This window comes from Cavia porcellus, unplaced genomic scaffold (assembly GCF_034190915.1).
Source record: "Cavia porcellus strain 051 isolate PalLab524CR breed Dunkin Hartley unplaced genomic scaffold, mCavPor4.1 scaffold_5, whole genome shotgun sequence".
Classification (NCBI taxonomy): domain Eukaryota; kingdom Metazoa; phylum Chordata; class Mammalia; order Rodentia; family Caviidae; genus Cavia; species Cavia porcellus.
This window is the reverse complement of record NW_026947488.1, coordinates 56,985,669-57,001,733: the sequence shown is the minus strand read 5'-3', so window position 1 is coordinate 57,001,733 and position 16,065 is coordinate 56,985,669. Positions and strand designations below refer to the sequence as shown.

Here is a 16,065-nt window from a genome sequence, read left to right as displayed (position 1 = left end):
TCAAGTAGAAACAGAGCAAAATCATAGAATCAGGGCAGAACGTCGTACCATGAGATCAGCTCGCACAAGTTTTTCAGTAAACAAAGCCTTGGCAAGGTCGGATGACTTACCTAAGCACATATTACCATACTTTGTTTTTCTTGTGCAGTCTACCAAACCACCTAAAATCCTAGTGACTTACATGAACAACTATTTTATTGTATAGTATTCAGTTAGGTTTAAACAGGTCTTTCTTCTTCTGATGTTCACGGGAATCATACTCAGCTGGCAGGTAAGCTTGTCTGGGGAATATAGGCTAGCTTTACTCTCATGCCTGGCACATCAGATGGCCATAGTCTAGGTAAGCTGAGACAGTCAACCAGAGTACCTGCATGGTGGTCTAGGGGAATCACATTTCCTACAGTGTGCCTGGGTTCTTCCAAAAGGGGCATTCCAAGAAAACCAGGTGGAAGCTTCATGGTCATTTCTGAAATAACCATGGAAGTCATGCCCCATCATTTCAACTGCATTTGTTGATTGTGAGTGACTCATAAGGCCTTCCCAGGTTTAGGAGAGGAAATTTATCCTCCAGGCCTTGATGGAGTGGCAGAGTCATATGGTACAAATGCATGTGGACGTGGATATTGTAGTGGTCATTTTTGGAAAAGTCAGTCTGATACAATATTTTTCATGATAGAGCCAGAATAATGGAGTGTGATTATTTTATATCACAAACAAAAATTATTTTTTGGAAGTTCTCACAAAGGACCCTTTTCTAGCTTTTAGCATTAAACAATTTTATAGCTACCTACATTGTTAGCAGTGGGACATATGTACTAATGGAGAAATATCATCATTAAAAGTCACTGTAAGGGGGCTGGGGATTTAGCTCAGTGGCATAGGCACCTGCCTTGCAAGCAGGCAGTCGTGAGTTCAATCCCCGGTACCGATAAAAATGAAAAAGACAAAAAACAAACAAACAAAAAGTCACTGTAAGATTAATTCTTAGTTTTCTATTGTATCCATGAGTATCATGAAAGTCAGTGGTTTCCACAAAATATTTTATTTGAATTATTAATATTGAAATGTGGGAAAAGTATGCTACATCTGCTTTAGACAGTAGCATAGATCTGAAACCCCAAGCCCCGTGCAGTAACTGGGTACTCCTGTTATCTAGATACCTCAGGTCAAAAACCACTGCTCTAACCCAGCTGCCTTCTTACCTAAAGCCACATATGTTTATACTCAACAATACCAGTGACAGAGGGATCCAATCAATTGCCTGTCTGAAATATGAGAAAAGATGGATGTTAGATTGTTCTTAGGATGTGGAGGAGATGTGGTGGTGTTGCCATGTATTTTAGCGACAAATGGAGCCACAGAGTAGGAAGGTATGGGTGTATCAGACAGCAGCTCTCAAAGCGGTGTCCAAAACCTGTAGATTCTTTCAGGAGAGTTCATGAGGTTGAATCTATTACCATAATAACACTGAGGTTTCTTGGTTTCTTTCTTCATTCTCACATGTGGACAGTGGAGTATTCCAGAGGGTAAATGACACCTAATAACACAACAAATTAGATGCAAAAGTACATGTGTGAATCCTATTGCATCCTGTTAAGCCAGGCACTAAATTGATTTCCAGAAATGCAAATTAATACCATTCTCACTATTTTTTAATCTGAAAAATACAATTGATTTTCATTTAAAATGGGATCATTATTATGTAATGGATTTTTAATATAACAAGTAAATATTTTAAATTTTATTGTTCTTATAATGTGATAAAGTACTGGTTATAACACACATAGACAAAAATTCTGGGCAGGGTGTCCTCAATAATTTGTAAGAATGTATAGAAGTAGCAAGGTCAAAAGTTTGAGAACTACTAGTGAATGGTACAATCAGAGAGCACTAAGTACTTTTACAAACACAGTGACAGGGAAATGTCGCCTTCCTTTAGACAGAAGTGTTCATTTGAACTTTCTTTCCCAGTACTGTTCAGAACAGTAGAAGCCATCTATCCAGAGTGGAAACCTGCACTCTGAAATCTGAGAGACCTTTTTCGTTGAGGGCCAGTACATAAAGTAACTTAGGCTTGTAAGAAACAACTTACTTATTTAAAGTTCATGCAATTTACTTGGTGGGGAGAGAGGCTTTCTAACTTTTAAGGCACATCTGTTATATTAGCAACCATTTAACAATTTAACAAGAGATGTGGATGTAACAATCTCTTTGAAACACTAAAGCTAAGAAGATTTTTTTCCTTGTCCTTTCCTGAGTACTCACATTGGTATATTGGAACTGATTTTTACACTGGTGGTCTCCACATTTGTAATGTTTAACCATTATAGACTACAGTGAGGCTAGTTTGATGGAGCTATGTAAGTAAGCAAATCTCTCTTCAAAGTAGAGTGTGGCAAAGTTTTTCTAGAGGCAAACTGGTAACAATGTTAGGCTTTGCAATCTGTATGGCCTCTAATCCCTCCAGCTCAGCTCTGCATTTTAAACATGAAAACAGCCATAGTGATACAGAAGTTAATGGGTATGACTGTGTTCCAATAAAACTTTATTCGCAAAAACAAACATCAGGCTGTGTCTCAGATGACGTAGTTTGCTTACTCCTGCTCTAAAGTAATGTAAAATCTCTTCTTGCTTTGCTACAATTTTAGATTCTACTCTCTTCAAGTATGCATGCCTGGGAACTGTGACTCAATCTGCATTAATGATAGAAAATCATAATTATTGGGCATGTACAAGGTGCTAGCATCAGACACCTAATCTACATTATCTCTAATGCTCATAATCATATTCCCAAAGGTGGATATTTTTCCATCTTACAAATAGAGCATAATGAAGTTAAAAATATGCCCAAAGTCACAGTTAATAATAAGCTAAATGGCCTAGGTATGACTCTGCATCTTTCAACCAATTTATTCTAAAAGTTTAATATTTTATTTTCAAGACCACTATCATGGAAACACACTGTTTCATTTTTCACTTTCTCTTTTTTAAATTGATGCATAATATTTATGTTCCTTTATAAGTACAGTATAATAATTTGTTACATGGATGATCAGGGTAATTTCTATTTTTATTTCTTCAAATATTTATTGCTTCTATGTGTTGGGAACCTTAGGATAATTCTTTTGCACTTATTTTAGATATATCAGAAATTGGGTGGTTACTCTGCTGTGCTATAGAATGCCAAAACTTATTCCTGGATGGCTGTATTTTGACACCTGTTAGCTGACTTTCTCTGTGCCTCTCCCAGCCTACCCCTTCTCAGTCTCTACTGACCACTATTCCACCTTCTCACTGGACTAAATGTCTTTCATATCAGGCTATAAGGAAGAGTAATATGGTCTCCAGGATATTAAAGAATTTCATCATAGCAAGACTTCAGTAAAATGCTCATTTCATTGATCATTGTTCTAAACTGCCCTAAAGGCCATTTTAATGCTGATGGCCAAGCAAAGAAAGCCGAAAATTCCAGATTAAAGTGACCATACAATTAGACCTAGAGTTGTTCTTTGAGTCTATGAATATCTGAATGTATGTATCTGAATATGTGAATATCTGATGCTGTTAAACTGCTTGTGAACCCTCTTGCTTCTGTAAACTGGATGCCTTCTTAATAATAATTATCCCTGACCTTTACCTAGTTCTTTACAAAGAACTCCTTCTTGCATCTTCTAATAATCGTGGCACCAGGGTTTGTGGGGGTTAAGTGTGTGCTAGGCACTGAACTCACGTGCATCAACTCCTCTGCTTCTCCTACACCACTGTGAGACACAGAGTGATATTCTTCCCACTGATGGACAAGAAACTAAGATTCAGAGACATAAAATCTCTTGTCCAAGGCCATCTAGATTGGAGTGATGGCTTTGGGATTTGAAAGCAATTCTAAAGCTCATATGCCACCCATGAGATTTTCAAGTACTCAAAGGCAGAGACTCTATTTGGTCTTTATTTGCCTGACTTACTTTGTGCTCTCCAGACAGCAACTCCATGCTAATCCTGTTTTGCAAAGAATATGAAATAATAAAGCATTCAAATATAATACCAAATGGAAAGAATAGGATACTAATTATACACAGAGAATGACTACATACATGTATTTTTAAAGGAAGAAAGAGAAAAAAAATTATACCTAGATTCTGAAAGATTGCAGAAAACATTTATGGAATTATGAGTTGGGTTATGGTCTGTTTTTCTTCTCATTTTTATCATCTTTGTATTTTCTATTTTTAAATAAAAATGATAATAGCAAAAGTTTTAAATTATCAATAAAATAGAACAGTATCTGATACAGTTCTTTTACCATGGTCAGCAGTTTCTGAGTACAATTCATAATCCCATCCCTTGAGGGACACATTATTTATTTAAGGAGGCAAAGCTTGAGCTAACAAGAGGGAGCCCCAGGGCACACAGGAACAAGCTAGTGTGGCCCACATCTGCCAGGGAGGGGAGGAGAGAGAGACAGAGGTTCCAGGCTTTTTAAGACAAATGTAAAAACAGAAAGCAGCCTGAGGGACGCATGTCTTGCTCAATGTATAGCGGAAGGAATCAGCTAGATGCACATATGGGAAAGAAATGGGCCATCTGTAGAAGAGAAAGATTTGTGGGAGAGACAGGATCTGTAGGGGTGTTTGCGATGAAAGCAGGCATTGTGGGTTTTTGAGAAGACGAAGGTGTGGAATTGGTACGTGTGCATAGCACATCTTAATTCTATTTTTCATCCCCTTTCCCTTCCCTCCATCTCTTCCTATCTCTTGATCCTCTGTCCTTTGAGAAGCATCTATCTCCCTACTTCCTATTATGTTTTATTTTGCTCCTATTTATAATTTGGGCTTCTCATATAAGAGAAACCATGTGATATTTATTTCTGATTTATGTCTGATTTATTTCACTTAACATTGTGGTTTCAAGGCGCATCCACTTTTCTGCAAATGACTCAACTTTATCTTTCTATGACAGAGAAATATTCCATTGTGTATAAATATGGTTTTTATCCAGTCATCTGTAATAGACATACAGGCTTAATATATTTAAAACATCAAACACAGTACTTTTCTAAGAATCAGGATTTGAAAACATCAGGATTTCTAAACATCAGGATCAATGTTTAGAGACTGCTTTGAGGTTCCACAGTTAGAAGCACCTTATTCCACCCAAGGGTGGTTCACAGAACAAAGGAAGAAGGAGTGGTGTGTGTGATCACAGGGCAATGAAAGGAGAATTCAAGTTGAGCTGGCAAGAAGTAAGGAACTGGCCCGTGTCAATAATAGAAAGCCAAAGTCAGGTGGAGTCCTGTTAATTAAATCTCCCCAGCTGATCAGGTCAAGTTCAAATGCCGGAGGAAAAACTTACTTCTGTTTATCTGTTTAGGATTTCTTCAGTAAATCTGATCCATTCCTGGAAATTTTCCGCATGAACGACGATGCGACTCAGCAGCTTGTGCACCGAACTGAGGTAAGAAGAGTCATATTAGCTACTCCACTGGTTATAAATTGACCTGTTTTGAGAAACACTGTGTACTTGTAAAAATTTTATTCATTCATTCATTCATTGTGGTGCTGGGGATTTTTTAAAATTTGAGCTAGAGTCTCGCTAAGTTGTCCAGGTTGAGCTCAAAATTGTGATCCTTTTGCTTCAGACTCCCAGAGTGGTGGGATTACTGGTATGTGCCACCCCACCCAGTTTCTCATTTTGCATTTCTTAGTATCTGGAGATATGTATTGAGACCTGAAGTCTTCATTGTCCATAAGATAACTGTCTACAATTTTGAGTTTCTTTATTCCCAGCTCATGTGTTTGATGAGAAGACCTCTCTCTAACTCCAAATTTCCATTCCAATCTTTATCACAGATGGCCAGCAGTTTAGCAGTGATAACAATAGAAACACTAAATAACATTGAATGGCATTAGGATAATACTTAAGCATCATACCAAGTCACTTATATGCAGTTTTACTTACTTCCCACAATAATCCTGTGGTAGGATCATTAGTATCCCCTTATTATTATAGTAGAAGAAACTGAACTCGAGAGAAGTTATTTCCCAGGTCTCTTCTCACAGTTAGCAATGTATGGAACTGAGATTTACAGTGAGGTTGCTTGACTCTGAGATTCTCTGTAATGCTGGAAGTCAATCTGGAAGACTTCTCTGGAAGTCTATGTCCCCAGGGAAGGTACATCCACTGGACTGATGTCACATCTATTAAGACACTGCATCACAGTAGCCATTTGGTCAAGATGTCTTCTTTCCTCTCAGCCTTCTTTCCCCAGCTGGCCCCAAGTCTTGTATTCTTCCATACTAGCCCTTGATGCTTACTTTCTTATATATACATTCATCAACCAACCTCAATCTTTACTTTTTTATTTTACATACAAGCCAATCCAAGAGGGATTCTGTAGTTCACTAATAAAAAAAGAACTGGAATAGTTGAACTGGTGTCATTCGCACCAGTGGAGAGTGGAGTCTGTTGTATGTATGTCCCAGTGATGAAGAAAAGAGAAACTCTCATGAATTTTCATGGGATGATAGTGTTAATCCATGCTATAAACCCAATTATATTTTCATAAAGCAACAAGGTTTCAGCTGTTAGGTAAACTTTTCCTGCCATCCTTAGGGAAGACCAAAATTAATTGTCTTGGATGGGCTAGTTGTAGATATCATCTGGCATATAATTGGCCTCTAATAAAATGTTTAATAAAATGAGTGAATGAATGAATACATGGAATTGGGTACAAATAGTGTATATATATATATGTAATATATATATATATATATATGTATATATATATATATATATATATATATATATATATATATATATACTTAGTACCTGGGGAATAGACTTAAGTGGCCACCATACTGCCACCACCAAATACAGCCTCTTTTATAGATAAAGATCCTTTTGGTACAATAAATTTTTGAGAGAAGTAACCAAATCTTGAGAAGATGTAGTAATATCTACTTGTACTTTTGCTGCAATCTGAGCAGGAATTTTAATTGGGAAAAAAGTGATATAGGGGAAAAAAATTCCCAACCTACTAGATGTCTGGTATGAGTTCATGTTGTCTAACAATGAAGAATGAATTTTAGGAACAATGGAGCTTAAGAACAGAAATATTTTTTTTTTATTTAAAGAGAAAAAAGAAAGGACATAAAAAAAAACAAAGCAGTAAAAGGGTACAAGTAATACAGAATTTCAAGAAAAAAATATACAGTAAGAAATCACTAGTTAATAGGTTACACATTGTCTTCTTAGAAACAGTTGTCCAAATTATAAAATTAAAGCATATAAAGTGGACATTCATACAGTGAGACTGGAGACAGTTCCGTTCAATGATCCAACAAAAACAATATGGTTTTCCATCCTACACACTCAAACATACATGCAGTTATATCCCTTAGTCCATCTTCCTTTTCTCTCTTTTTTACAATAACAATTACACTTTTTGGGTTTTATTACTCCCACAGTTCTTATTACTTTTTTTGAAGAGAATAAAACCAAACATGACTAAACAAAACAGAGTCAGAACAGAAGGGTGGGCATAGTACATGATGCAAAAATAGAATACCAGGTGATCAAAAGTGGTTACCATTGTGCCTCTTGCTATTTTTAAACTGAGTTGCCTGTATCATCAGGTTTAATAGAATTGATCAAAACAGTACAGAACAAGACCAATAAAACCTACACTGGAGACCTTACAGGAATTAAAAAAAAAGATAATAGGCAAACCATAAGAGCAGAAATATTTATTGAGAGACAGAAAGCTTCTGTCTGAGAGATAGACAGAAGGAGTCACGAGTGGGTTGCCAAAGATTCTGTCTTTTCTAGGGATTTTTATAGAGTAAAACCATGAGGTAAGGTGGGTCCAAGTTGGGGAAAACCGAGAACTCACAAGGCAGACAGGCATGAGATGGGGCAGAGCTATGGTCAACCAATCAGATTAATTGTTTGGGTAGAATTAACCAAATCCAGGACAAATGAGGAAGCAGAGTGGTGTATCAAGCAAGCATTCTTATGGATCAGTGACTCTTCCTGTAGGGGGTTGGGATGGTAACTCCAGGCTGCTCAAGGTGATCCATACTTAATTCCTAATGTTTATACTGAGGGTGTTGTTTCATTTGTTTTGCCTTCTGTTTTGAGATCTGGTCCACAGCAAGAGGTGTGTGTCTCCTCCAAAGTCATAAGATATTTCATGCGGTGTGCTGACTTCCTCAAGGGCCTAGCCCTGTCTGACTGCTATATATTTCTAACTACTTCAGCTACCTGTAACAAAAGGATATTAAAGAATATCAGTAACATGTCTTTCAACTTCTCTTACAAGATCATCTTTTTCTTTGCTTGTGACAGCATTCCTCTTATTATTAATATTACGAAATTCTCCGATTCCCAAAAATCTCTAGAACTTTAACCCTTACCCTAGTGCTGAGAGGCTCATAGAGTTTCATAAAAAATGTTGATTGTAAAGTTTCCCAGCCAGTCAAGCAACATAACACTGATTTTTTTAGTAACACAGACAGAGGTGCTTGTGTGCACACACACACACACACACACACACACACACATACGCATGCATAAACACATAGTTTAAATTTTAGAGAAAACTGACAGTTGAAATTTGTTCCGCTATTGAGTTTTTCAAAACTGTTGCCATAATACATCCTAACTTCTTAGCATTTTCATAAAAAGGTCAAAAATTAAAATTATCAAACACTTTCATCTACTCTTCTCATTATCACTTTGATCATCCTTGAGGTATCAGAAGACAAGAAAATATGAAAAGGAGCATCTCTCTCTATTTTAACACAGTAAATAAATTTAATAATGCATCCACAATTTAATTGGTAATTCATGGTTATATTAATAGTTCAGTAGAGAGGGAATCACTCATAAAATCGTTATGTGTCACAGTTCATATCTGTGGCATGATCCAAAGGATGAGAAATTACTTGGAGTCAATGTCCCACGGGACTGCCCTAACTGAGACCCCCTCACTGTGAGAGAGTCTCATGAAGACAGCCCCAACCTGAAGCTTTTTGTGGCTTTCTATTGATAGAACCAGGAAGTGAGGACAAAGGACAAAAAAAGACATCTGTGCAGGAATTCACACAGGGAACAGGAAAAGGTCAAGTTGGTCTGTTATATGACTGACCTTAGGGCCAATCTAAATGATAAATGGGGATATCAGAGCATTCATACCTTAAGGCAATGTATTTTGATCCTACATAAACTTGTGGCTCTAAACTTTTATCTCTAATCTTGCATTCCAGGAGGTTTTGGGCATGTGGCTTCAAATGTCCCTTATCTCTGCATATTCATCTCATATATACCTGTGTTCAACACCCTCACATTTATGTTATTTAGGTAGAGAAATCTTTTAAACATTAAGAAAAATCAATATGACAGAATTCCATTTAACTTTGTCTGTAGGTCTGTAGAACACTGGTTGTTCAAGTTTATGCATCACCTAGGAAACCCACCTACAAAGAGTAGGTCAATATGATCAGGCAGAGCCTAAGAATTCATATTGTTAAAAAGTGGTCAGGTGATGCAGCACCTTCTGGTTATCAGCCACACTTTGGGAACCCCTGCCCCAGGCTGTACAGTACAATGCTAGCCATGAAAAAGCCACTTAAACACACACTGAACCAAACTGAGTTATTTGAGCCAGGATGATGGCAAGACCAAGCTGCTGCTTGGGTGAGCTCTTGGACAGGAATAGCCAAGTTCAAATTAATAAGCTGCTGCTTTGAAAACGGTTTTACTGTGTTTTTAGATCTTAGTTTGTAATCTTAAGAATTGATCTATTGTATCTTTCCAGAATGTTCTGTGAAATGGGGATGGGCTAGTATAAGAATGAGCCTAGGATTTTAATTCCAGAAACCTCTACTTAGAATCTGATGTGACTCAAACTCACAGATTATCAAATGTCATCATCCTGTTCTTCAGCAGTGGAACTGACCTGCTTCAGCCTCCATCCTTGCCAAGACTCTTGCCTCTGCCGACCCCAAAGAGAAGGGAACTTTATGACATAGGATAGAGTATCCTGCTTCCATTATGGCCAGAGGCCTCCTCACCTCTCAAGTGTCTGTCCTTTTGGTATAGAAGGGATCACCGTCAGTATCTCCATGCTAGACAGCCATGTTGTTATTATGCATAAAACAAGCCACAGAATTTCTGCCTATAATAGCTTGCTTAGTAGGTATCTTAAAAGCTTTGCTCCTCCAAGTTTTCATTAAGGAGCCGGTTCCCAGAAATTGTCCTTTTCATAAGCATCACAATAGTTTCTCAGTTTTTATGCTGAAATGTGAAAATGTCAAGCATCTCTTCTCTCCCTCACCTCTTCTCTCTTTCTTTTCCCAGGTTGTGATGAATAACTTGAGCCCAGCCTGGAAATCATTCAAAGTATCTGTAAATTCTCTATGCAGTGGAGATCCAGACCGACGGCTGAAGGTCAGAAATCTACATCCAAAATACATGTCTTTAAAAATATATTTAAGCCTCATCTTTCGCCTCACAATTGTTGACAAACCCATAACATTTTGTAGCATTTATTCAACCTCTCACTTTTAGCATCTCCTTGAAGAAAGAGGGATGATTTCTTCCACAAGAGCCATTGAGACTCATGCAATAGCCTGAAAACAATCCTGTGTTATGTCAAGAAACAGTTATGGCTTCTCAGAAACAAAACTGTGGAGGTAACTTCAGGGTATAACAGTGAGTTACTAAAAATGAAATACTTCTGTAACAGTTTTCTGTTGCTCCATAGCGTACTACCCCAAAACAATAACCATTTGCTTGACTTGTAATTCTGTGAATCTAAGTAGTCCATAGGTTGGTCCTGCATCGCCTCCTGCAGGCACTGACGCTCAGTCACCTCATGAGCAGAGGTTGCTTTCACCTGGGATGACTGAGGTAGCTGGACCATTTGGCTCTCAGCCCATACACAAGGGTGAGGAGATAGCTTCCACCTTTTGATGGGAATACCTACAAAGCTGCTTTCTCAATACCCCACAAATGCTTTTGAGGACTGTGGATATGTAGAACTTGAAAGAAAATGTGCACTTCGAGGGGTAGGAATCACCAAGGAAAGCCAACTGCTGGCCTGCTAGAAGCAGTCCGAGGAGATGTTGCCTGGGGTCCACGGTCTAGCCCCTCTCTTATGTTATTAATACTCTAGAATTGATCCCATGAATTCAGGATGATTAAGTAACTCACTAGAGATCAGTGTCTCTAAAGTGAAACACATAATTGATTAATATGCAGTGAGAAACATGTCTATCAGGCAGACTCAGCAACCACATAGGCTCCACCAGGACATTTGGTTGTGGGTAAACAATAGAAGAGACAAATGTCGGACAGTGACCACTATAGCCCTGAGAAAAGCACCAGGGACGCTGGGTCATTGAAAAGTCAGTTGGAGGATCCCTGTCTAGCATGGAAATAATGGTCCATCAGGCAGAGTAAACACTTATGTTGACCATTCAGGGCATCTATGCCCTTGAAAGTACTAGACAGCCATTGATAATGATTGCCCTTGTGACCTTATATTTTCCTCAGTCCTTTTACCCCACAAACCTTGATCTGATGATAAGATTTTTGATATGTCAGCATTGTCAGGTTAGAATTTGGATCTGGTCGGTTTGACCTACTGTCTTTCAGGTGACTTTGTATGCCCTTGCTTACGCTCATTCTGCGTGGACTTTGTGATTGACCTCTCAGTGGCTGAGGTCACACCAGGCCACCTCCTCCAAAGTATAAGCTTTTTGTGAGGAGGTGACCTTGTGTGAGTATAGAGCCTGGGCCTCTAAGAAGCTTTGCCATTTCTCTTTTTCCTTCTGGAACCCAAAGCTTACTGTGTGTACTCATTCTAGGTGGACTTTGTGGTTGAAGTCTCCTACTCCTGAGCAGCAGGTCAGAGTCCCCAAGAGCCAAGGCATTTAACCCCTTTCAAACCCTACTGAAAACTCCATTTTTGTGCCAGAATCAGGACTTCTGGTTGTTGAGACCTGCAAGTGGAAGTGTATATGCAACAGCCCAAAACTCCTGCTTCAGGCTTGGCATGGTCATTATCACTTGGACTCTGAGCAGCACTATTCCATTCCCAAGGAGAAAAATGACCCTGTTTGGCCAGAAATAAAACAATACTTCCTTTAAACACAAAAAAGAGCAGGAAAAAAAAAAAAAGCAATACTTCCTTTAGCCATAGATCACTTTTGTCGTAAAGAGTTATTATATGGCTAAAGAAGGTTTTCTGTAATTAAATGAATAAGAATATAGAAAAGGAGTGCTTCTTTTGCCCTTTGAGGGCTGTACAGTCTCTGTAGGAACAAGTGACCCTAAAAGGAATGGGTCAATAAATGGATCTTATGTGAAAGATAAAAAAGGGAATGTGCTGGGTTCAGTCATCAGTATCAAAACAAAACAAAACTCTGTTAAATTCCCATAAAGCCCTCTTCTCCAAAATATTGTACCATATTGGCAGGCAGCAGCTCTGTTTGCATGGGTGTCATTCTTTCTGAATGTTCCCACCCTCCAAATTAGAACTGCTGTTTTTAAAATCCCCATCATCTCAATACATCTTTATATCTTTCATTTTCATGTATCCAAGATCTCCATGAAAACCAAGATTAACTAGCTCACTTTTGGGTTTTATTTGTTTATTTTGTGAGAGAAAACAAAGCAATGTTTAAATAACTCTTTTCAGAATTGATGCTTAACTTATTTATTATGGAAATATTCAAACATGAGTAAAAGTGGTAGAAAGACAGGATACCCCCGGACCTCTCACACAGCTCCTACAGTAATGAATCCTGGCCCGCTTCGCAAACCCAGACCAAGTGGACACACCCAGTAATCACGTCAAGCACAATACCAGTGCCCATGGTACTTTTAGGAGCCTACAAACATGTTTTAGTTTAGCTTGAAAATAGAAAAGCAAAAATTAACTTTTAAGATTGAATGAAATGTTTTACACTTTTCTTACATCAGAAAACAATGACATGTTTAGAACCCATGAAAATCTATTATGGTAGAAGAAGGAAAACATGAGTGGGGTCAACAGAAGTAACACGGGGGCTACATCTTACACATAGTACCACCTCCTCTGAAAAGGTTTCCGCACGTGTTGCTAAGGGATACAGGATCTTTATATAAATGTAACCACAAAGTTGTTATCATGTTAAGCACAAAATATTCTGCCATAATTCATATTGACCTGATTCTTTCCATTATTAGCAAGTGTTTTCTGTTTGTTTTTGTTTTTGTTTTGCTTTCATTGTTTTTTTAATTTATCAGTACATGTTTGCAGTACGTCATGAATACCTTCATCGTGGGTAGCTGGAACGTGTACATGGCACATCTCGTTTCTTTCCACATTCCTTTCTTTTCCTCCCCTTCATCTTTTAGTCCCTTTTCCATTTGCTGAAGATCTGTCCCTACATTTCCTATTCTGTGTCTTTTTGTTTTGCTCCTTCATTTATTTACGCTTAGAGTTTCTCATATAAAAGAAACCGTATGATTTTTAAGCTTTTGTGTCTGATTTATTTCGCTTAACATTATGGATGAGGCTGTAAATAAGGCCCCAGGATTGCATTTGAATGAGTTGCCTCAAGTTTCTTTCCTCGGCTGGTTGTCTCTCCCTCTTTTACCTTGCATTTTCCTTAATATAATAATTTTAAAAATAAGTCATTTCATCCTGTGACATCATTCTGTTTCCCTTATATGAATAATTTGGACTTTATAAGATTCAGGGTCTGATTTCAGACAAGAATATCCTTAAAGTTATTAAGAATTCATGGGATTTTTATTGGAGTGTTTTGATCTATTTTATTTATTATTGTTGTTCTTCTGAAATATTTGACTTTTATAGCTTGCATCTAGATGTCCCTCACAAACCCTCATGCAGTCAGTGGGGGTTTTTGGAGGCAGGTGCATCTAGGGTATGTGATGCTAGAATCAAGGATGTCTTGCTGATTCGTGGTGTGATATTAGCATTAGGGTTACCCCACTGGGGCAGGTAATCTGAATAAGATATAGGGGACAAAAAGAGTCATTATTGGTGTCTTGCTGCTTGCTGTCTTGCTGCCGTCTGCCTGCCATGAGCTTCTGCTCTTCAGTGGTCCTCTGCCATGTCACCCTGGTTTGGAACCCATCAACTATGAACCGAAACCTCTACAAACTGTGAGCCAACTAAACTGTTTCCTTTAACTTTGGTGTTGGGTATTTTGTCTCAGCAAAAAGAAAAGCAACTAACATTGACCAATGAAAACTCCTTCAAGTTGCCTCTTCAGTTCCTGTGACATAAATCCAGTATAGTAGTGTTTAATAATTTCCTTGCTTCGTGGAGTGAGTTTCTGCAATTCATCAATTTTGAAATTCATTTCCTCCAAAATACATAACTTTGTATTGATAGTGAGTTGTTTCAATGTCTCTTAATCAATCCTCCCTGTAGTTAAAGCTCCAACATACTTGTCAGATTCATTTGTTTCATTTTGTTTTCAAATTCAATTTTTATAATTACATAAACTGCTTATGTGGTTCCAAAATTAAAATTATAGCACAAAGACAAATTAGCTTTTATTGCTGTTTCTTCCGCCTTTTTCCCTTTTCTTGTAAGCAGTCATCTTTAGTATGGTTTAATACCTAGTAGATGTAGCTCCTTCCACTTCTGGACTCCTTGTCTTTAAGACTTTTGCTGGACATTTTACTTGTTTGTTACTTCCATTCCACTTTACAAACAAGTTTTCTAGTGCCAGAAAAAAAACTGTTTGTATTTTTTTTGGTGGAATTTGTATTGAGATTGCTCTTGAATTAAACAGAATTTACTTTATGTAATACTGCCTTACTCCCCCAGAACATAACACCTCTTTCTAGTCATTGAAGCCTCCTTTGTGTTTTCAAGAGTACTTAACAATTTCCACTTGCAGATTTGAAACATCTAAAGTTTATGTCCAGTTAACTTGTTTGCTTATTTATTTTGCTATTGTAAATGCATCTTTCATTATACCATATATGTATATGATAAAATTTTGTTTTCTTAAACTGCCATCACTAAGTTCTTATATTGTTTATAGTATTTTTCTATTAATTCTGAAGGCTTTGCTGTCATTAAGTTCTTAATCCCTTTTAGTATATATCATCTGAAAACAAGGTTAATTTTTCCCTTTCATAACTCCTCCGGTTCTAATTACATTTCTTCTATATTGAATGAGCAAATACACCCAACAGTGTTAACTGGTAGTGAATATAGGAGGCACGCATTTTTTGTACATTGGTATGGTGGAAAATTCTATAGTGACAAAGATTAGTTTTTGAAAATAACTCTGAAGGTTTTAGAAGCTCAGTGCTTTCTCAGTCACGTCTACTGAGCCTGAAATTCCTGTGATATTAAACACACTTGAATATATTAAGTATTGAAAGAATACTCTTATTTGTCATGGAAACCCTAGACATAACACTGCAACTCACTAGCGTGTCATCTGCACTATATAGAAATCACTATACAACTCCCTGTGTAGATTTAGGGTTATATGAAACCTTACTGGTTTTCATATAATCATGAAATTATATATTATTGTCAACTAATTTGATGAGCCACTAAGGAAGAAAATGCTCTTAACAAAACTGTAGCACAGTGCTTTCTTATTAATGTGTGATTAGCAAGAAAATAATGTTCCTCTTAGATTCAGTGAAGTACATATTAATCATATTCCTTGATTTTTTTTAATCAACACATTGTAAATACCTAATCTACACGTGTTAGAAGGCAAGGCTGTCTTAAGAACAGATTGTTCCACTCATAAGTCTTAGAAGAGGTGAGGGTCGCAGTAAGCAAACATTTATCAGCACCCTGATAGTGCTAGTTACTGAGGAAAACGCTCTTTGAGCACCAGCTCAGCACTCTGAAAAAAAGTTAATCATATATCATACATGACCACCTTCTGCCTCCTTTTCTAATGTCTAAACCACTGAGATAGCTTGGAAACACCCCTCTACAGAGCTCATCTGGCATCTTCTGAGTAGGGTGAGCAGAAGAAACTTGCCTTGAAAGGGAACTGAAGTGATAGGGAC

General features: G+C 37.5%; 1 protein-coding gene across 3 annotated transcripts in view; it reads left to right on the top strand.

The window, feature by feature from the left end:
• The window catches only part of Cpne4 (copine 4), a 501,318-nt gene that overhangs the window by 368,284 nt on the left and 116,969 nt on the right, over nucleotides 1–16,065 (top strand). For all 3 annotated transcript variants that reach the window (XM_063248997.1, XM_063248995.1, XM_063248996.1), the window contains exons 6-7: nucleotides 5,368–5,451; nucleotides 10,357–10,446. In XM_063248997.1, coding sequence (XP_063105067.1) covers nucleotides 5,368–5,451; nucleotides 10,357–10,446 — 174 coding nt within the window. The remainder of the gene's footprint in view (nucleotides 1–5,367; nucleotides 5,452–10,356; nucleotides 10,447–16,065) is intronic.